The sequence below is a fragment of the Perca flavescens genome, chromosome 1, assembly GCF_004354835.1.
Source record: "Perca flavescens isolate YP-PL-M2 chromosome 1, PFLA_1.0, whole genome shotgun sequence".
Lineage (NCBI taxonomy): Eukaryota > Metazoa > Chordata > Actinopteri > Perciformes > Percidae > Perca > Perca flavescens.
Genome location: NC_041331.1, coordinates 369,682 through 393,392, shown reverse-complemented (window position 1 = coordinate 393,392; position 23,711 = coordinate 369,682). Strand labels below are relative to the sequence as shown.

Genomic DNA, 23,711 nt, shown 5'->3' with positions numbered 1-23,711 from the left:
ATATAGGAATATATACTGTATCACAATTTGGCACAAGTATGCAAAATGTAATTGATGATGATTGCTATGAATGGTGTCCCACTATTACGCACTACATCAGACAAGTCTTCGCATATTATAAACAAAAACAGCCGAAATTAATTGTATCACTTTTAATTACAATAGGCTTGGAATCATTTAATTAGGCAACAGACTTTTGTAAAATGATAAGAAGATCCCATTATTGTTATTTCTTACTGCATATTGCAAGCTACTGATTAATCTGTTGTCTATCTTCAGCACACAAGATCAAAGGCAATCATCCAAACAGGGAGCACTAAGCCTGATATATATTCAAATACCGACATGGACACAAACAGCACGGTGGACAGCGGACACGCACAGGTTTGTGTACATACAAATCTGGCTGTCTGTGTGTAAAGACAACCGTGCAGATTGTGAAATGTATGCAGACACTCACAGCTATTCAGATGTGAAAGTATCACTTGGATTTAAGAAGGAACGTAAATGACAGAACTTTATAATGTAACTATCAACAGATTTCACTGCCATACTAGGAAGAGAAATAAATGCAACTAAGGGCTCTCACACACCATGCCGATGGCCAGGAAATTGTGGAGGCAAAGGACGACTGCGGCGTCGCCTCACTTGGGCCCTCGTCACAAAAATTTGCACTGGAACACGCCGCAGAGATTACGACCGACGGCAAGTACCACGTACGTTCTGCGCCTGTGTGAGAGGAAAAAACTCTCCATACCAGCAGGCGGCGGTAATCTATTCCTCATTCAAAAAGGAATCCAATCAGCAGCAGAACCGAACAGAGCCTACGGTCCCTCTGCTTCACTCCCCGAAGGATGACAGCGGACACCGGGAGATGGCTAACCAGACTGCCCCTCTCCTGGGCTGTCATCCCTTCTCTCGGCAAAGAAGTCTCCCCACGGTGGAACCAAACGGCTAGCTATGTGCTTTCCTACGATGTAACAAGATCGTGTGAATGAAACATTAAAGGTCCCATGACATGGTGCTCTTTGGATGCTTTTCTTAAGGGCTTAATGGTCCCCTAATACTGTATCTGAAGTCTCTTTTATATAGACCTTAGTGGTCCTCTAATACTGTATCTGAAGTCTCTTTTATATAGACCTTAGTGGTCCCCTAATACTGTATCTGAAGTCTCTTTTATATAGACCTTAGTGGTCCCCTAATACTGTATCTGAAGTCTCTTTTATATAGACCTTAGTGGTCCTCTAATACTGTATCTGAAGTCTCTTTTATTTAAGACCTTAGTGGTCCCCTAATACTGTATCTGAAGTCTCTTTTATTTAAGACCTTAGTGGTCCCCTAATACTGTATCTGAAGTCTCTTTTATATAGACCTTAGTGGTCCTCTAATACTGTATCTGAAGTCTCTTTTATTTAAGACCTTAGTGGTCCCCTAATACTGTATCTGAAGTCTCTTTTATATAGACCTTAGTGGTCCTCTAATACTGTATCTGAAGAACTATTATATAGACCTTAGTGGTCCTCTAATACTGTATCTGAAGTCTCTTTTATATAGACCTTAGTGGTCCTCTAATACTGTATCTGAAGTCTCTTTTATTTAGACCTTAGTGGTCCTCTAATACTGTATCTGAAGTCTCTTTTATTTAAGACCTTAGTGGTCCCCTAATACTGTATCTGAAGTCTCTTTTATATAGACCTTAGTGGTCCCCTAATACTGTATCTGAAGTCTCTTTTATATAGACCTTAGTGGTCCCCTAATACTGTCTGAGCTCTTTCCCGTGCCTTGGTGCAGAATTACAGCCACTAGAGCCAGTCCCACAATGAGCTTTCCTTAGGATGTGCCATTTCTGTGTCTGTAGCTATTGAGGAGGAGAGAGGGGGGGCAAGGTGGAGGGTGGGGGTGTGGCCTTGACCAACTGCCACTTTTCTCGTTTGAAAGCCATGATGTCTCTCTCTCTCTCTCATGGGTGGGACAAATTCTCTGGGTGGGCAAAGCAGATAAAGGGGAGGTAACCTTGCTTGTTATGACCTCATAAGGAGAAGATTCCTGATTGGTCCATCTGAGCTTTCATTTTCTCAAAGGCAGAGCAGGATACCCAGGCACACACACACACACACACACACACACTAACAGCAGTAATAAATAAGACTGGCAGATTTTTTCCATTAGTAACTTACAAACAGTGCAAGTAAGAAAAGCAAGGAAACAAATAAAAGAGGTGAGATCCAGCTTATTAAGCCAGGGACTTTGTGACAAATTCATATCAGTAAAAAATAAATACATTTTGTAAATTTCTGTATAAACCAAGCATATGATACCTACAGGTTCCGTCTATATAGCAGAACAATCATGTCTGGCCAATCGGGTAAATAATACTGTGACATACAGGATATATCACATATATAGACACGTGATTAAAATACAAAGGTGTTCAAACCATACAGTTCATCTTGTTTGAATTATATTGTTGGCGCGGCTTTTTCTGGCCCTTGGCTGTAGAGTTTACTGACAGGATGAGCTGTTTATCTGGAAAATTCAAAATGGCAAGTCCAAAGCCACTGCTGCATCCACAGCCTTGTTAAAGAACAACGCGGTGAATGCAAAAACTCCCCACATACATAAAGCAACATCGGTAGCCAAATGCGTTTATTGAACAGGCCTTAACGGCAGTAACTTATTTGTTGCTTTCTTCTGTTAGAGTAGGTGTTGCCATGACTTCACTGCGTGTTTATTCGCTGTGTTTATATGAATTCCATTTGTAAAATAATCTAATCTAATGTATCTCATGCTCATGTCTTGAGGACATGACTCACATCTCCTGATGAAAGCCATGCTATGAACATTCAAGTGTTGCTCTGCGGCTAGCTAACTACAAGTACATTTATTCTAAAATATGACATATGCCATAGGCCTACATGCTGAAATAACCAGCATTAAATCCTCTGCTGTCTAAATAGCTTACTATCTTATCATATTTTCAAAACACTGACACACTTTGCAATTTGAAGTACTTCTTTAACCTTACATCTCCTTTTATGCAGCTAGTTGTGGCTGCCATAATTTAGATCTGGTCATCTAGTCACTTTTATTATCTGCTGTTGTCTGGAGTTTTAGAGTCTATATACTTTTTATTGCCCACTATTTAACTTTCTTTAATTTCACATTACAAATTATGTATCATATGTCAAATAAATCATGATGGTTGATGATTATTCTATAATAATTATTATTTCTTTATAAGTTTCACATTCTTCTAATGCATCTAAACATTGCCATGATTCAAAAAGTGTGTAAACTATAATGCTAAAGATAAGTTCTGAGGATGCATCTCTAGTAAGTAAACAAGTCATTCCTCACCTCAACTCCTACAGTTTGTTGAGCACCAGCATGACTCAAAATCGACCTGCCCATCATAGAAATTGATTTCAACAGGAACGAATGGCATGTCATTAAATTCTCTCTCTGGTTAAGGGGAAAAACTCCAGTGATGCCATTGAGGTTACATCGCCCTCTGCTGGCGACCCTAGCATACTGCAGACAGTGTGTATATCCTCCGCAAGTCAAACATCTGGCATTCAAAACATGCCACTGACCTAGACCGCAAGCCAGGAATAAGCAGAGCCACTCCAGTCTATGGCTGCTGAGGAATCTGTCAGTCAGCAACATTTCAGAGTAAAGCCTTGTCTACTGAAGATGGTATCCATGTGGTAATTCAACTGCATAACATGCCTCCCACAAGATGATGTAGGGAGAGCCTGTTGGATTTTACAGTAAGTGTAGAAGTCAAACATAAAATGCTAAATGCTGTTATGGATTAAGCTTTGCAATTTGTTTGCAATAATGACCTATGTACACTCTATGTACATTTAACATCATAAAGTATGTATTTTTACTTTCATGCATATTTCTCATTAAACTCTCTAGATGAAAAGTGACTTTGCGCCTTACAGTGATGGTTTGGAGTAATTTCACTCTAGGGTCCTTTGCACCATGAACTCGAGCCAAACACCCCCCCAGAAGCTTTTTTCACCTAGGTCTAACATTGGGAGAGTTAGCGTAGAGTAGTGTTATCAGCTGAATAGCTTATTAGCGCAGGGGCTAATGGACCCACGTTTGTATCTGGTAAATGACCCCACTAATAATGCCCGAAATGATACCAAACTTCTACACTAGTACAAATAGGTTATGTACTCATAAAACGATGGATTGGAAAGTTTGTAAGTACACCAGAAGTTTATGAACACTTGCCTGCTCTCTTCTGCTCTCTGCTGCTGCTGCTACCTGCCGTTAGACGAGTGCTTAGGGCCGTCTACAAATTACTACACTGAAAAGAGAAATATTTATTAATTTAATGATTAAATAAGGTAATGTCTCCAAACTTACCTCAGTTATTACTTGTCTCCTGCTAGTTATACTACAGTACTTACTTAAAAAAAAAGTTAAATTAAAAAATATTTTTGTTGCATCTCTTTTCGGTGTAGTAATTTGTAGACGGCCCTAAGCACTCGTCTTACTGCCGGCAGCAGCAACAACAACAGCAGAGAGCAGAAGAGAGAAGGCAAGTGTTCATAAACTTCTGGTGTACTTACAAACTTTCCAATCCATCGTTTTATGAGTAAATAACCTATTTGTACTACTGTAGACGTTTGGTATCATTTCGGGCATTATTAGTGGGGTAACTTACGAGATACAAACGTGGGTCCATTAGCCCCTGCGCTAAGCTATTCAGCCGATAACACTACTCTACGCTAACTCTCCCAATGTTAGACCCAGGTGAAAAAAGCTTCTCGGGGGGTGTTTGGCTCGAGTTCATGGTGCAAAGGACCCTAGTGTGAATTACTCCGAACCATCACTTTAAATCTACAGATGCATGGCTCTTACAAACTGGCCATGCTAACAGGATGCATAATTCTTCAAATTGTTATGAATGGAAATGAGTCACAACTCAATCATGTGGCCACTGAATTGACTCATGTGCAACCATGGAAGTTACCAATTAGTCGTATTCAGACTCACTATGAACTTGTCTTGTATCATGTATCAACATGTATACTTACTGTACCTGGCTGATAGAACCCACTGTCAATGCATGCACATTCATATTTTTATTTATGTTTAAGTCTACTATAGGTATTCAATAGATACCATTTTTCAAGGTATTTATCTTTGATGATTTGCTGGTGAACTTGTTTCTCTGTGTTTTATTACTGTTTATATTATTTATTGAAAACCAGAGATATACACGTATGAGGTGGTGGGGTGGAATGGAGGGTTGATGGATGTTCAAAAGTTGAAGTTCTAATACATTTCTGTTGTAATGAATCTCTTAAATATGTTTTATAAAAAAGTGTAACTTTGCCCTAAATGGCAGACTTTTTACAAACACAAAAAACACAAGGTTTGCCAACAATATTAACAGTAAACTTGAGTTTTTTGTTCAGAATAAATCTTGCTTCTAGCATCAGAGCACTTTGACATTTTGACATGTCATAGCAGTAGAAGCCCATGTGGATCTAATAACATTGCAATGCAGCAATTAGTGATGTTATTATTTACCCCTGTGTTTGACAAGTCAAAATATCTGCTGTGAATAAAGTCTATCCAACTTTAGTTTCCCGTCACATTTGAACCCTGGTCGTGTAATAGTAACTCAGGAAGCGAGCTTTGCTGCCTGTTTGTTCCCAACACCTTGGTGCCAAAGGCTACTTAGGGTGTTTCACAGAGATCAAAACATCAAACAATGATTCATCTTAGACTCATGTTGTTAATCAACCATAAAGCAGAGCTTGAATCACACAACTAAAGTAGAGACTTACCATGGAGAAGTCGGTTTCCTCTGAGGGGTCATTTTCTTCCTGCCCTGCACCAATTACAGTTTCTTCAGACATGATGACTTCTACAACTGGAGAAACGCACACAACACAATGCAATCAGTCCAGTGGCTAATCCTCCAACTATAGGAATAAATAACAAGTGTTTCAAGTGAAAGGGAGTGGGACTATCTATCCTCACTGCAGATACACTGAGAAGTTTGACTGTTGAAATAGGGTTGTAGCAGCTTGTGTCTATAGTTATGTACTAAAACCTTCCTTAAGGCTACATTTCCCATAGGGACAAGAAGCACTGAATGTGAATGAATGAATCATTCGTTGGTTTTAAAAACAGTAACCAAATAGGGCATTGATGGTACTGTAAAAGTATTTGAGATGGATTAAAGGAAATTATGTTGGAAGGCTTGTGTCAGTGAACATGATTTAAGGAATGCTAGATGGAGTGGACAAGTCTGAAAAAAAAAGACTCTCCATGAAAAAGTAGAGACTACTTCTGACTTTCTTGTGTTTTTAAACATCCACTAGAATCTAGATTGAATCTACACATCTTGATTTCCAAACCATGAAACAAAAGAAAGCTTGTCTCTGATTGCCTATTATGTTAACTGATGCTAGGCCACTGTCAGGCTGTAAAGAAATCCCTGCGTTCATAATGACACCCCAGTCTTTGTGTGACGCACAGCACCAACCTTGCCCTTGACCTCTCTTTATTGGACTTGGGTCCAGTACAATTATTCCTGATGAGTGAACATTGCAGACAGAGGAGTGCTGGAAGTTCACTTAGAGAAGAGAGACTCTGCCGGCCTCACTCATCAGCTGGCTTGTGTATGTTTGTTTTAGAGAAGCCAGCCTTCTAGCTTTGTGTTTGAGCCTTGGTCACATGCACTGGTAATGTGACTGTGTTTGCTGACATACAGTCCTGCATGCTGTAGCCAGAGTGTGCCTGTGTGCGTGACTAACAGAGGACATACGAATATAAAGTGAAATGCTGTCAGACTATACATGGTCTAAGAAATCAAAGATATGAACTTATGAGCTTATTATTTCCTGTTACATAACAGGCCACAATGTATCCCAGTGTCCCAGCATGAACTGATGTGGTGAAATGACTGAGCAAATGTCTCATTTTAGGGGAAGTGTTTTAAAATGACCTCTTTCTTTAAATAAAAAAAAAAAAAAAAAAAATGAAATCCTAAATTCTCATTAGAAAGACAATGACCACCAAAACACCAGAAAGCCTAAGCAAAGCATGTCTTCACAACAGCAATATATCACAACGGGATGTCAAACAAAAACCTCTATTACTGTTAGCTACATTGCATTTAGCTTGGTGGAGCTATTGTCATTAATCAGCGCAGAAGGACTGAATATGATTTAGAATATTTGTTTAGGAATAAGACTTTGACAAACATATTGCCCTGTGATGTATGTGAGTGTGTGGAACTAGAATGAACCTGAACCAGGACTGAAATAAATCAGTGTTTGCCCACCTTGAACTGCACTGCTGTGGCTTTGTGATGCTCCATCCACTGCGTCAAGAGTCATTGGATTTTCAGTCAACTCATTCTCAACATCAGGTCCACTGCTTGCTTCATTGTTTGGACGAGGAGGCTCTACTTCCAAGGCATTGACATCTGCGCTATCTGAAAGTGGAGTGACACCTTTTAATGAAGATGCATTGACCTGATCCTCGGAGTGCCTTGATCCCTCATCAGGTGACCTTTCATCTGCTGTCATCTCTGGATTATCTGGGTTGGGTTGCTGTAGCACCAATTGCAGGTCTCCACTCTTTTCAGCTGAGGCCACTGCAGATTCATCACTGGTCTCTGTTGACTGATGGTCTCCTTCAACCGTGCCAATCACTTCACTTTCTTCTGCAACAGATGAACCGGGTTCAAATAAAACCCTACTGGTGACCTCTGATGTCAAATGCTCAATCACTGCATTCAGTTCAGAGTCAATGGCCTCTCCAGTTTCTCCTTCATCTGCCTTCATCATTGGAGCGTTCCCGCTCTCTGACAAGGCCGGACCTAATGACAGATCCTCTTTGGAAAGTTCTGGGGCGAGTTTCTCTCTCATCCCCTCAGGATTAAAAGCCTCAGTTGTCTGGAGGATGGGTGATAGTTGTGATTCAGCCTCAGTGCAAGTCTGGCTGCAGTCTGTCACTGTCAGTGCACTGACAGCACCCGGCTCCAACGGGAGCCCTGCGTCAACGGTTAGTGCATGTTCATTGCCCTCACCAGGGTTTGAATCATCCTCTGTCTTGAATCCTGTTGAGGACATATCTGCTATCTTGGTTTGAAGCAAGTCCTGATCCTCCATACTAGCATTGTCCTGAGTGGGGTGGAATAGATCTGTTGTGGAGCTTCCGACTGATTGGAAACTGCTATCATCATCACTGGAGAGGACAGAGGTCATCCCTGAATCATGATCAGCATGTCTGTTGCTGGAGCTGGGCATCATTTCAAGTGACGGCTCAGGTGATGGATCTGGTTGTAAATCTTCCATGGAGTTATCAGCTGTATTGTTAGGTTCGTCCATAGGAAAACTGGTACTTTCAATATTGTATCCAGAAGGTTCGACTTTGTCTTCGCCACCTAGCTCTTTACCACTCACTGTTCCAGTACAATTCCCAGAATGACAGCCAGTTTCTGGAGCCAAGCCCCACTGCTGCTCTGTAGCGTAATCCCTACCAGCTGTTTCCTGGTTTTGTTCCAGGTTGTTTATGTCTGCTGGAGGTTTCCCCTCGTGGAGGCTCTCTATCAAGAGACGTGGAACAGCAGATTCAGGCTCCTTGATTACATCACCGCAGTCTATCAGCGATGGGTTGGGGAGGTCCCCTGGGTCTGTTAACCCTTCATTCTTTGCCTTCTCCTCCTCTAAAGAGAGTCTGTCCCAGAGCTCCTGGCAAAGTTGCCCACTAGTCCCTCCTTCCTGACAACACTCCTTCATTTCAGAATCAGAGGTGTCCGATACCTCTGAGCCCTCTGATGACGGGGACTGGCCCATGATCGAAGCTTTTGTGACTCCACTGAGCGTTATGGGATCTGTTGACTCTGAGTTGGTCTCCTCCTCCCTCCTTCTAGCTGTGCTGTCCTCTGCTTCCTGCTCTGATCCGTCTTTTCCCTCCGTGGCCTCCTGTCCTTCCCAGATCACAGCCTCTCTTCTATCAGTTTCCTCTGCCTGTTTATCACAGCCTGCTGGTGGTAGGATTCCCACAGTGAGGCTCTCCCCTTCTGCCCCACTCTGTGCTCCTTCACTTCTGTCACACAAACTCAAACTCTGGGTGGAAACAATAGTCTGCTCCGTTCCCTCCTGCTCCGTTTGGCAGTAATCTCTCCCAGTGTTTGAACTGAGACACACCCAGTCCGCTTGGGGGCCGAGTCCAGGGTCTTGGGGCCGTAAGTCTGACGTTGGAGTACTCACAGACAAACTCAAGACTCTATTTGCATTCCCAGTCTCACCATGTCCACAATCAAAACTACTGCGACTTTCCACTGAGCAGTTTTCCACCCAGCTCCCTTCTGTTGTTGTATCCAGGCACTCTGATGCTGCAGCAGGCAGCTGTAGTCGCTCCAGACAGGTTATCTCCGTTTCTACACCATCACAACATTCAGCGGCTGTGTGCAGAGAATCAAACTGCAGCTCCAGTACACAAACTCCCTGCGGAATATAGAAAAGGAGGAGGATAAACGTTAGCTTTTCCCTCAGAGAAACAAACAGAGCTGCCTCCTAGTTCTTATCAATCGCCAACTCCGTGATTGCATAAGGTGTTCCACCGGTTATACAAACTGAGCTTGAAGGTTAAAAAAATTAGGGCAGTGAATAGACAAACAATCCAACAATGTTCAGCAGCAGCAGAGCTCCTGGATGAAGCCAATGTGAGTAGAGATAAAGTGCTAAAAGGGCAGGGTGGCGTGACTCACCTTGGAATGGAGATGGCATATTAAGTGCAGCAGCTGGCCTACGCTCCTCTGAAGGCTTGGAGGGTCGTGGCCGGGAGGGATCCTTAGCGTCAGAGTGTGTGTGTTCAGCCTGGGGAGGTGACAAACTACCCGAGCGTCCGTTGACACCAGCTGGACAGTCTCAGTCCCTTTGTCCGTCTGAGCCCTGTCGTGAAATAAACACTTAGATCATCCCAAACGGCCTGTAGTGTGATTGGCTAACACGGCACAAAACTGCTTTCAAGAGAGGGTTTTAATAGTGATGTCAGCCGATCCACACTCCCCCCTTTCTTTCAATAATCCATGTGCATTTTGGAAAGTCCATCGGTCAAAAGCTGTGGTTGTAGTTCTATTCTAGCAGTTTAGCAGGTTATCAAGGAACCTATGGAGACGCTGTCAAGGAATTAAGTAGCTGGTACGTTAAAAAGTTCCAGACGCTACTAGGCCAGTCAACCAAAAATGTTAATTTCCTTCCCTGTAGTAAAATACACCCTGCAATATCCTACTACCTACTTGATAAGCTTTCCTAGAAAACTTGACTCCCCCTGCTGCATTTACTTTAAGTGTTGAAGGTAAAAGTATGTGCAGTGTTTTTGTTCATAAAGATAGTGCTGTAAAGGGGAGACACCTCCCAGTCAGGCAGATCTGTTTGCGTAATCCTGGGTGGATTGCTTTAGCTGTGAGGCCCAGCAGCTGAGATCACCAGCCAGGCTGCTAGTGACTTCACTTTTCATGAGGGAAAAGTAATTACAAACACATAAAGAAGGAGCTGTAAGTTGTAAAGCAACTTTAGTGCATGCTTGGCACTGAGCAAGCTCACTAAGTGGTAGTTGTCTTTCAGCTTGTGGCATCTTCATTTTGAGTTAAGTGAAAACTATTCTGCAGCAGATAAGTAGAGTGCTTCAAAGACATAAAAAGGGTCTATTTTCACTTTAAGCCGTGTCTCAGTCCATTTACCAAGAAGCTGTTACCCCCCCCAGTTTAATGTTTTACTAGAAAAGGATGAGAAGAATCTGACCGCACAAGTAACTCAGAAAAAAGGCACTATTAGGGATAATACCGGACAACTGCCATCAAAACATATATATCCTCTTCCCATTAAACTCTGTAGAGACAACACAGCAGTGTGTTCGGATTACAGTGAAGTTACACATAGTGAGATGTTGTGGAGAGGTACTCCAAAAGGTCAGTCGACACAGGAGTCGTAATGAAGGCTTTTGTGTTGCGGAATAGTTTCCCTTCTCTCTTCATTCTCTTGGTACAACACTGGCAGCACACAACTTTTAAATTTGCCCTCAACTATCTGGCTGCAGCTGAAAGTGCTAAGCTAAGCTGCAGTGGTCTTTGTGGTTATGCTCTTTGGATACTTCTATTGTTCCGTGAAGACACGAGACAAACAAGGCTGCCCTCAAGGGCCTGGAGGAACCACGCCATCTGCCCTCTGATAGGTTAACATAAGTCTGTACAGAGAGGAGGGCAATGTTCACTGAAACTCAGAGCTAAAATCACAGCGTTATCTTTCATATACTTTTCTTTTCCCTTCGGCTTCATTGTTTTGTAATTATGCTAAAACTGAACAGCACTATTTATTAATACTGTGCGCAGCCTTTGACAGTAATTGCAAGATGTGCTTACTGTGTGAGGAGCTCGAGGAGGTGTTCATGTCCTCGTAGGGCTGCAACAGTAGAGGGGGTGTGGCCTTGTCTGTTGGCCAATCGCAGGGCTTCTCTCGCTCCAGACTGCTGCAGCAAGAAGTGCGTAACCCGGAAAAGACCTCGACGTGCTGAGAAATGCAGCAGAGTCTCTTGAGGTTTCAGGTCTGAGGAAGAGACGGAGGACGAGAAATACAGAAATAAATACTAAAGTACAGAAACAATCAAATAAACAAAAAAACAGAGAAAGACAGAAGAGAGCAGCAGTTCAGGCAGCCAATACGCAATAGTCAACATACCATCACTTGCTGCAGCTTGGCAACACCAAGGCATCGTCTAATACACCTGGGCCCTGTTCATCAAATGTGCTTCAACTAATTCAGGCTAACTTGCTGTTATCAGGCTAACATAATCCTGTTTATTCTCATCCAGCTAATTTGTTTCTTTGAAAGCAGTTTAAGGATTGATGTGTTAATCCTGGATGAAGTTAACTTGAATAACACACTGCACTCTTATCTTGAAATAAAGGAAAAATGATAGAGACTGGAAAAATGATCAGCATTCACATGATTGGCTGATGCCTGTAATGTGATTACAGTTACATGAAGTAGGTATCTCGGCAACCCTCCCAGCATGCACTGGGGCAATAGATTCATATGTGAGCCTGCATTGTTACGGGTGTGACTTTCTTGGACATTGTGCTCCACCATGTTTCAGAAGTTTCCAGGCTGTTAAACATTAGATATTACCAGTGAATGTGGTTAGACTATGAGTGATGAGGTTAGCTTACAAGAGACTTTTAAGTGATAATGATAAGCTTTTTTTTCATTTTTCGGTTAATAAGTTTATATATTTTAATGTGAATGAAATGCAATTATGGCTCCATTGGTCTTTTAACAGTCAGAATATTTTAGCTGTGCTTCAGTATTTTTGCTCACAGTACCTCAACAGACCTTTATTTTGTTTATATTTCATCACATATAAGTATAGGTAGCTCTTCATTATGGACATTTAGTTGTGAAGATTACACCAACAAATCATAATGATTTCCTTATAACCTGAATGTTCTCTTCCTAAATTATAATGACATTTGATTTTAAATCCAAGAAAGCGAGCCATTTCCATCTGAAAATGACTTCATGTATGTGGTTCACAGTAAAATGTCTTGGTCATAATCCAGCTAACTGTCAATAAGCCTGTCCTTTTGCAGGTTTCGTCTTGAGGACTTGCTGCTCTGACAACTGTTCCAGATGTAATTTAAACCAGCTTCGAAGAACCAAAACACCCAGACTAGTGTCACATCGTCAACATTCTAATCTAGATAACTCTGTTATCAACATACGAAGAACAGGACCCAGTACAGGGTCCACAGTGACCCAGTAAACAACAGACCTTTACACATTTACAGACAGATGAAACCACAGCTCGTCTCGGTCCGTCTTCAACAATGAATCAATATTTGTAAGCCTATACTGTAATCTTTAGATTTAATCTGGTCATTTCTGTGCACAGAATATGTCAATCTGTGTTTCTGTAATAAAGTACAAACACTGAAGCACTCCCCTTTACACATCTACACACATCTACACACATCCACATCCATCCACACACACACACACACACACACACACACACACACACACACACACACACACACACACACACTTCTGCCAAAGCAAAAATAAACTCAGAAAGGCTCCCTTTAGCATTCCAGCCACGATGAGTGGCTGCTGGTTATTCCAGAGAACCATCTCAAATGGAATCTGTGTAATTAAATCTCTCTCTGCATTCACTGAGAAAGATTATTAAAACATTTCTGGGTCTACAGGAGTAGCCCAATCCTTTTTGTTAATATTAATACCTCTTACTGCCCGACCACTGGCAAATTTATTGTCAATTTTAAAGGGCAGCCTGAGATAAGGGGAAAGCTTGTTTAAAAGAGTGGGAGAAGTGAGTCCTGGAGTTCAATAAAAGGTCATTTCATATTAAAAAGGTGGATCATTAGACCATTAGAGAGAATTAAATATTCCCAGGAAGGCCTTGCCTTGTCATGCCCCGAGATAGCAACCTAGTAACAATACAGTCTCTTGGTTTTGTTGGATATCTAGTGGAAAAAAATATTGTTAGCGTACAGTAAGCTAATTTATGGAGTTGCCTCTTAGTAAAATGTTCTGAGTAAATTTAAGTTGGGCTTTTATTGTGAAGAGTAAAAATGAAAGAAGTGAAGCTGTAGCATTCTGTGCTGCACTTGTCAATATGGGAGTTGATAAAAGTGTGTTGGCTGTCTTTGTAACGTTACACATGTGTTCAGATTACTTCCTCCAGTGTCCATACGCAAAACCAGATATTTATTTGAGCAAAGAATCCATGGCTTTTCAGTTAGACACAGACAGTCAGTTCTATATTGCATCTCAGATTTATTCTAGGAGGTTATAACTGCCTTGTGCAGATTTTCAACAGTAAGATAAAATCAGTCAAAAAAAAAGGACAAGAAAAAAAAATAAAATGCTGAAAACCAACAGATCCGTGAACATATTTCACATTCTGTTATCAGCACCACAGTAACCATTAGGGAACATTAACAATGCTGGTTGTGTCTGCTGATGAGGGGTTTCACTCCATTTAACGCTGGCCATTCTGCACCAGCCTGCCCTGATGAATCTCAAGCTAATGGGTCAAATTTAATGCTCCACTTGGCCGAGCTGGGCCGGACTGGAATGCGAGGTTCTTTACTGCTGGGTTTGATGGTGGTTTCTCAAAACTAGCTGTTAACATCCATTACATTTTTGCACAATGGCAGCTGGGAGGGTCAGCTGGGATATACATGTAGTTAAACCTATCCCCAACATGCAGTATGTTGGGTCATCTTGAGCCACCAAAACCGCTTCACTGCTCCTTGGCAGAGATCCTGGCTAACTGGCTAGTTAGCTTCACTAGCTATGCAATGGTCAAATGTTTTTCTTACTCCAATGAAACTACTCAACCAAAACTTACTGTTAATTATCTATAAGAAACTTTGGGCCACAACAATTATTTTCAATATCTATTAATCTATTTATTTTATTAATTAATTGGTCAAAAAAAAACTAATTCACACAAAACAGAGAAAAATGAATCAGCGTTTCCTGAGCCCACAGTGAAGTGTTGCTGCTTTTGTCCAACCAATAGTATAAAGATATTCAATTCTAATATAAAACAAGGGAAAGCTGCAAATCCTGAAATCCTGATAAATAATCTGAACAAATTTAACTATTTGTGGGCTATTGAGACTGCACATCACCAAGTAATTTGCTGAAACGGTATTGATTGACATAGGCTACAGATTATTTGACACTGAATGTTGCCAACTGTTCCACACAAGGAAATTAGCTGGGTGTTGCTTCCATTGACATGCACAGTCTTTCCAGATGAAGTGATTTTTCTTGTGGACAATAGACGGCTGGCTATGGTGAGATCAGTGACTGTTTTGTGTCCACAGCGTGAAGGCTGACTGAGATAAAACACCATCACCTCCACCTATAGTCTGCTGCTATCCATCATCTGACAGATCTGATAAATGGAGAGCAGAGTTGCACTCTTCTTCCCTCCTCGCAGTTCACTGCAGCAGAGCGTCTTGTATTGAAGCTGTGACATATTGTAAAGCAGAGCCTATTAGAGCACACATCACTCACCACAGCAGGAAGCCGCCTTCTACATCAACAACACGACAACTGACTTCAATGCAAAGGAGCCCCTCTCTCTCTGTGTGTGTGTGTGTGTGTGTGTGTGTGTGTGTGTGTGTGTGTGTGTGTGTGTGTGCATCTTAAAAAAGCTGTACACTTTTCACAACAGTAACAAGCAGATCTCATCTAATCGGCAGGGAGGTCATTACTGAAAATTTGATTTCATGACTTTCTTTTCAGGCTCCAAGCAAACAAGGAATAAAACATTGTAAGTATTGCGAAGGCTTTCAATCTCAAGTCTTCATTTTTGTTGTGACAATAAAGGGAGAGACATCCTGCTGGTTTTACTGGTTCAATCTAATATCCAAGTCCAAGTTAAACAATACACTATTATCTTAACAATAGCCAGAGGCAGCGCTCTAACTACTCCCCAAAGTCTTGTTTATGCTGCTTCACAGAGAGCAATTACCTCGTAGAGTTTATCATCCCCATCAGCTCGTTTGGCTTCCTTTAACTGATTAAAGTCATCAGAGTCAATGGCTGGAGAAAATTGCCACTTTAATTTTAATAAAAATGTATGTTTGTTTGCACTGACATAGCTGTTTCTCACAACCCAACTGGTGTCTGGCCGGGCTGCAGCACCGAGATACTCAGCTCTGTTTGATCATACTATTACCCAAGTCAGATGAAAGTCCATATAGAGACATGTTTCATGCTCAGGTCGGTCTGTTCATATAAGCTGCCAACTAACACCGTATTGACATCAGCCTTCTATTTGTGATTGCAGAGAGATGTGTATGGCCTTCATTATTTTTGACTGAGTGTCAAACAGTGCTTAATAAAAGCTTACAAGAAAATCTATCATTGAGTAATTTATCAGGTAAAAATACCAAGATATGTGGTTACAGGTTCACCAAAGCTATGATTTACTTATGTCTCTGGTACCTGAAACGTTTTTTGGGCTACTGCTCCGACTAAAGCTAGGTTTTGATTTATAGTTCAACACCACAACAACAGACAGATGTATCCTACGTGATCCGGCTGTGTTGTGTTTTAATTATATTCCCCAAGTAACTGTGTTTACATTCTTTATTCACAATGTGATATACAGTGACTGCGGGCTCTGCATGTACTTTTATAACCAGAGTAACAGTACTTTCAGGTAACTTCTATTTTACATTGTCTCATTACTGATTATGCGACTACTGCAGTGCAACTGGCTTAATCAGTTAATCAAATACATGATTGGTCATTAAAATATTGTAGGAAAAAAAAGCATAGCTGAAGCCTTTATGTCATGAATTGCAAACGTACTGTGTCTTGACACACATCAGATTTGAGACTCGCTTCAGTTTATGTTTCCTGAATTTTGGGTGATTCTGGTTGTTTGAATAAGAAAAGAAGGACCCAAAGAGCCTTTTTCTACTATCTGCGCACTTTGGGCCAATGGTGAGCCAGGTGTTGCGGCAGGGGGGTGTCAGTAAAACGGCCCATTTGTGTGACGTCCTGTTGTGTTCTTAAACCCCCCAAGAAAGCATAAGTAGACTTTATGTTTCACAATGACTGTTTTATAGATTTCGTCCTTTTCAACCGCACTTGAAGGGAACTTATTTCACAGAGGGAGAGAGAGAAAGCGAAGAGACGAGCGAGATATATAACGAGTGCTTTGTTGTTGCAGGAAACATTTAGCTATTACACAGACTCCCGGGCAGTTCAGTGCTTGGGTTTTGTTTTTTCACCCTTGTAGTGTGGCAGCGATAAAGGCAGTGTAATCAATGTTTGCTATTTACTGTACAGGATTCTCACACCGCCTCAAACCGTAGCTCAAAACACACCGACAAGTCTGATCAACTGTTATATGATTGGCCACCGCAGCGTGACGTGGGTTTGCATTTCTCCAAAAACTTAGTCGGTCGGACGGCCGACACAGGCAGTGTGAACAATAATGAAAACGTTGAGTGTGGTGATTTGAATCATTAAAATCATTCAGGTTGGGTTTAGCTGGCTAACCTAGTCCACACAGCACTTTCAGATCCAGACTGTGGAGGTCAGACCTCAGACAGTGGTACCTTAATGTCAGTGTAAAATGTTAAATTATGGTTAAACAAGAGTCACTTCCACTAATTGGCAGTAGGACATACACACTGCAAAGCACACACATACTCACACACAACATGGAAACAGTAAACTGTAATTGTGTGTCAATATACACTCTTCTGCACTAATCAGTAACAATGTCTTGTTTTGACCAGCAACTGTTGTGCACCTATTTGGCCAAGTTGCACTGATTTGAAAACGCAACATAATGCCGAGAGTGATCAATCTTCCTAGTTTGATTGATAACAGGTCAACACGGTGAAAAATATTGCATATGACACATACATGTAGACAAACACACAAACAGAGGTGCCATGTGTGTCATTATGTGCTGTACAACTATAATTTGGTTATGATTGTGCATCAGTGCAGAGACGTTCTGTCTAAAAATTTTATTTGTGTGAGGAAATTACAATTATTATTAATTATTATAGTGACAGACAATCCACTGCCCTCCAGTCTCACCAGTGCTGTTGGTTAGTTCTTTCCCCAGTAAGCTCCATCCTGGAGGCAGCACAAGATGGTGGAGGGCCAGCGCCAGGCTCTCATCCAGACGTTCACACTCCTGCAGGGGAATCTGACACTCATCCAGCAGCAGTGCCCCATCGAGGCCATCAGCCCGGCCCGCCGTGCTCACCTGTGTGCAGGGTGATTACAAAGATGAGTCAAGGGACGAGCTGAGGCTTAGTCTACTGGAAGAACTCGCTTTAAGACACTTAGCCTAAGAGCATTAACCACATGCCTAAAATGTAAGATGTAAATGCAAGAAGACACATCCACGTGCATCCATCAGTGTTAAAGGAATACGCCACCATTTGTTGAAAAAGGGTTATTCACCGTCTCCTCTATATTTATATAGGTGGGCAAATGCATTTTTGTATCAGTGCATGCATTGTCTTAGTCCGCCGCTAGCTTAGCGTAATGAATGGAATCCTTTGTTGCCGTTTAGCATGTCGTGAGTAAAAGTGAGCCCAACAACAACAAAAACAAAACCTAATTACTTCTTGTGGCCCGCTTATTCACAACAAGTAAAAATAGCAATGCAGATTAAGACTAGATGATTTCCTAGGCAGATATTGACTTGGGACTATATTGGGTGGAAGTAGGCTACAGCCGAAGCACTGCTACTCGGGCACAGAGATATCGGCAGCCCGCGGAGCTCCACAGGCTTTCGACATATATTGCGTATATTTACACTTTGAATTTCGTCATGGCATTTATATAACACATACTCTATGGTCTTACAAAGCTAACGCGTTTGACCGATTTCAATTTCATCCATTTTTGTGAATTGGAGAGGTCTTGTTAGCAGGAAGCTAGCTATGGCAACAAAGGATTCCATTCAGCTAGCGGCGGCGGCGCCAGACTAAGACAATGCATGCACTGATACAAAAATGCATTTGCCCAACTATATAAACATAGAGGAGACGGTGAATAACCCATTTTCAACAAACTGTGGCATAGTCCTTTAAGCTCCATTAGGGGCGGTGCTGTGTTGATGAAAACAAATCATATTCAGATTTTTTTTAAAGTAAAGTTTGAGTGCCCAAGGCAGTTACATTATCTTCTGGCAAAGAAAATTCTATATCAAATTTCTATGTGGTAATAAATTATGCTGTAATAATTCATTAAGTGACTGTGAGGCATTAAGCCTTGTCAGGGAAGGAACAATAACATGGCAATCTTTTGTCTTACGGTCACTTTGCCCCCATTGCTGTATCACTTGTCACCAATTGTAACCGCTTTTCTCCTGCTCTGTGACAAACAGGTCTGTGTGGGTATTTTACTGCTCACTTGGACGGGATTCGTCTTGTTGCTCACCAGGAACTGGGCCATGTCGAAAGCCAAATCCTGGACAAAGCTGAATCGATGCTCGGCCAATGGGGCCACACGACCCACACAGGGCTTCAGGTCCTCGTTAGTCTCGGGGACACCTCGGCTGACTGAACACAAGGTGACCAACACCACCTCGCAACAGTCATGAGCTATAAGACAACACAAGGAAGGACACAGAAAGGGGAGGTGACAGAAGACAGAGAATACATGTATACTGTGTTCAGTAGGCTAGTTTTAAAATGTTTACTACACACATTAATTGGTTATATTATATATTATCAGTATGTCTGTGTATGGCTAAATCCTCCATATGTTTAAATTGGATTTTTATAAAGTTGAGTGTGCATAGTCAATTTGCTATGTCCCTGTGTTGTACAAGCATTAACCGTTGTTAGCTAGCTGCGGCTAGCAAGGTGACTTTAGCGTCATAGCAACAACAAAGTCATAGAAAGTACAACAACAATAATGGGAAAATCCATAGTAAAAGAAAAGAACTCTGATATTAAACTGACCTGTGACCTGTGGGGAAAAAAAAAAATGATTAGGAAGCAAAAGGGCTGATACACAAAAGGGCTGATACTAAACAGTGGATGATGCTAGCTAGTTACATAGCTTCCATTCTAGCAGTGCTAAATCTCACATAATTCATCCAAACAAACCTTTTTCACTTATTTTTTATTACAGAACACCTCTTGACATGTAACAGTAGGAACAGCACATGTAAACAATAAAATGAATAATTCCATGTAACAGCTGCCTGCTTTAGTGCACGCCGGCTCACTGTCACACACTTTCAGAGCTTACCAGGACACTTGAAAAGCACAGAGCCATCGTTAACGTTATTATTAGTAACACATGTGCTTCTCCTGTAGCCAGTAGGCCTACTATAGATTACCAACAATATTTTTAGTAATTTGACAACAAAGAATACAGTAAGTACAAGTGCAATAAGAACTGCTCATTCATAATAATCAGCAACAAATGTAATGCAGATTTGCACCGCTGACTTCAATCATATCTAATTAATTCCAATAAAATTATTTTACTTAATTAAATGTGTTTCAATTTATCTCACTACCTATTCAGCAGTCATAAATCAAAGTTGACCTACCAACAAATGAACATGTTATCAGTTAAATGAAAATGTATGCAAATGAGTTTTTAGTTCTCATAACAAAATGAAAGAACAGAGGACTGTAGTCCACATACAGGGTCAGTGTCAAAACACATAAAGGCTCTGATTGATGCCTTGTAAATGCATGCAGCACTGACATCTCTGTTTCTAATTTACAGGGCACATGGCCTTCTGCATCAATTTAATTCCTCCCCAAATGCCAAGTCATATGCTTTTTAAACAGAACTCTCTAAAAATGAAATCCTCATGAGCTGAGCCTTGATAGCGCTCTCTGCATCTGGAGCTACATGTCTTGTTTTAAATGTATGTAAAATTGTATGTTCGGTGTTTTTATGTACAGTACAGGCCAAAAGTTTGGACACACCTTCTTATTCAATGCATTTCCTTTTTATTTTCATGACTATTTACATTGTAGATTCTCACTGAAGGCATCAAAACTATGAATGAACACATATGGAATTATGTACTTAACAAAAAAGTGTGAAATAACTGAAAACATGTCTTATATTTTAGATTCCTCAAAGTAGCCACCCTTTGCTTTTTTATTAATAAGGGAAATAATTCCACTAATTAACCCTGACAAAGCACACCTGTGAAGGTAAAACCATTTCAGGTGACTACCTCATGAAGCTCATTGAGAGAACACCAAGGGTTTGCGTTTGAGTTATCAAAAAAATCAAAGGGTGGCTACTTTGAAGAATCTAAAAAATAAGACATGTTTTCAGTTATTTCACACTTTTTTGTTAAGTACATAATTCCATATGTGTTCATTCATAGTTTTGATACCTTCAGTGAGAATCTACAATGTAAATAGTCATGAAAATAAAAAGGAAACACATTGAATGAGAAGGTGTGTCCAACCTTTTGGCCTGTACTGTACATGTTGTAATTGTTTTATGTGAACCCCAGGAAAGAGTAGCTCCTACATTGTTAGCAGCTAATGGGGATCCAAATAAAGGAATAAAGGAATTAATCATATCAGACCCATTTATCCCACACATCTTCTTACTCTGTGGCAGTGTTGTTTTCTTGTTACAAACATATAGTCAGATGGTATAGTGCACTTGAATATTAAGGTGCAAATGCCTTGCTCAGGGGCACCTCAATCCATGCCAAAGTAGATATTCAGTGTATCTGCGGCCATTTTCCCAGGTCACTTCTATCCCACAACCTTCTGCTTGGTCACAATACGGGTCCTTTGGATCTGTGTGAATACTGATGGATAGAGCAGTGAAGCAGATCTAATCTGTTAGTAGAGAGTAACACCTCCTCTAACTCCCCTCAAATGGCTATAATTCAGCCGAGCTCTTAACAAGATAACACAGTTTAACTTGTTCTGCCTTCTTTTTTCGTGTCTGGAACGCAGATACTTGAGGAAAACAATGAGTTCAACAATGTCTTTTATATTTGTCCCTTCAGCACATATTCAATGTATTTCCCAACATTTTGCTACCATCCCTGTTTATTACAGTGTCACAAGTAGGCCTATGTGTACAATGACTTTTGAACCTTGATTACCGTGCTCCCTGTAGTTGCTCATTCACCTCACAGGAAGTATCTCCTGCAATATGTTCAATTTTGCAAGTAGAATAAGTGGGATGTGCTCCAAGAGGAGTGATGAATGAGCCAGGCTCTAGAAAAAGTCAAATGAAGTGATTTCTCCTTTTCCAATGCACACTAGTTTAAAAATGACGACAGTGGTGGTGGATGATTAATCGTTTATTATTCCGACTTTCTTCCACAGCTATAATATCTCCTGACTGCACTATGCTTTCTGTGTGATGTGTAGGAAGAATAATACCATCCTCTTCTTAAATATAATTTTTGTTTTGAAACAGTCTGTGGCATTTTGGCATGCTTTAGCACCCCTTAAATGTTCATTTAGGCACATGATGGCTATAGAGGACTTTAAGTGGACTTTGACTGCCATGATGCTACTTTCACAGAACCTCCATTTCAGTTTGTTTTTATTTACCACTACAGCACTATTCTGGGTAATCTATTGGGGCGGTGCAGTAAACACAGGTAGACATGACCATTTTAAAAAGATTTAACACGTGTCAAATACTGTAGGTGGAGCTGCCTTCTCACAGGTCCATTAGAGGTAACAGGGAAGCTGCAATGCATTGTGGGTGGGGTGGCTTACCAGGACACAGCGCCTCCAAGGTGTCATTACTGCTCCTTAGGGTGCTGGTCAGATGCCTCTGTGTGCTGCCAGCAAACAGCAGGAAGTAGTCCACGCCCCCCTCATCTGCAGCCAGCTCTTCATCAGTGAGCTGCACCTTGATAACACACCCCCCCTGCAGAGAGAGAGAGAGAGAGAGAGAGAGAGAGAGAGAGAGAGAGAGAGAGAGAGAGAGAGAGAGGACAGAAAAGAAAAGGGTACCAAGAAAGAAAGAAAGAAACATGTGTTAAGTGTTCATACATTTCATCTTAGTAAAAATGGAGGAAACAACTCACTGTAGTAAATATAATAGATATAATATCTTCCATTCATTGATTTGCCAATATACAACACTTTTTGACTTTTTCTGATGAGAAGTTGAACCTTTATGTGAAAGAAGCTAATTTTCTATCATGTCTTAATTAAGACATATTTCAAGCAAACAGCTTTAATAAATGTGTTATTGCACGGAGAATGCATTTCGATTACAATTACCAAGCCACATTTGGAGCTAGTCAGGGAAGCATACAGTATGTCCACTACACAACAATGCTCAAGAACACAAATGCATCCCTTACATAATTTAATACAAGCTAGATAGTGTATATAGCACAACAAGCCACACAACACTCAGAGAATTAAGTCCATGATTTAGGCAAAAAGTGCTAATTCTAATTAGGGGTGGTACGGTTCATGAAAAAACATCTGAAGCGTTCGGTCCGCTTATCTCGGTTCGGAGCATGTGTGTGCCGCATGGTTCGATGCATGCGCAATGTGGCCTCGTGCCCGTCAGGTGCCCCGTATGTGACCTCAGACAGTGCAGTTCTTTCACGCGAAAGAAGAGGTGTGGACAAGTTACCAACAAAACGTACAGCGAAAGACCGTGCACAACATTTCAGGCCGTCCTGCCAACCTGTAGACTTTTTAACATCAATGTACCTGGAACGTTTTTTCACTCGCTGAAGCGGCTGCAGTTTAGATCCTGTCGGGTCTCTGCAGCGGCCGGGGCTGCTCAGTTCTCCCCGCGACTGACGTGTGCACACACACACAAACACACACACAAACACACACGGTGGATGCAGGAAAAAACGGAGAGGAGACGTATACAGGAGGGCCTGACAGCTACGCTCGTTATTGTAAGTACAATGATAAGTCCAATAAGTACTTTATCAAACCATATGTGTGTCCCAGGCCAGGATAGGAAATGAACTAACAATGTAAACTGTTTTTATATTTAACATATTCTGACTTACACTGTAAGAAATTATTCTGTGGTCATGTAGATTTGAATTAATGTATTAGGTAAAATATATTCAATATGATTGTGTTTTTGATTTTGAGGCAAATATTTAATTAAATTTAAAATAAAAATGTTTGGAATAAAATCCAC

At 41.1% G+C, this 23,711-nt stretch overlaps 1 protein-coding gene across 6 annotated transcripts in view; it reads right to left on the bottom strand.

Moving 5' to 3' along the window:
- Positions 1 to 23,711, bottom strand: part of LOC114562326 (A-kinase anchor protein 13) — a 121,738-nt gene that overhangs the window by 64,886 nt on the left and 33,141 nt on the right. For 5 of the 6 annotated variants that reach the window (XM_028588783.1, XM_028588706.1, XM_028588840.1 and 2 more), the window contains 7 exons: positions 22,304 to 22,457; positions 18,981 to 19,171; positions 17,652 to 17,823; positions 11,411 to 11,594; positions 9,758 to 9,941; positions 7,322 to 9,494; positions 5,817 to 5,902 (listed from right to left, as the gene is read on the bottom strand). In XM_028588783.1, coding sequence (XP_028444584.1) covers positions 5,817 to 5,902; positions 7,322 to 9,494; positions 9,758 to 9,941; positions 11,411 to 11,594; positions 17,652 to 17,823; positions 18,981 to 19,171; positions 22,304 to 22,457 — 3,144 coding nt within the window. The remainder of the gene's footprint in view (positions 1 to 5,816; positions 5,903 to 7,321; positions 9,495 to 9,757; positions 9,942 to 11,410; positions 11,595 to 17,651; positions 17,824 to 18,980; positions 19,172 to 22,303; positions 22,458 to 23,711) is intronic. The other variant, XM_028588923.1, reaches the window with a different exon arrangement.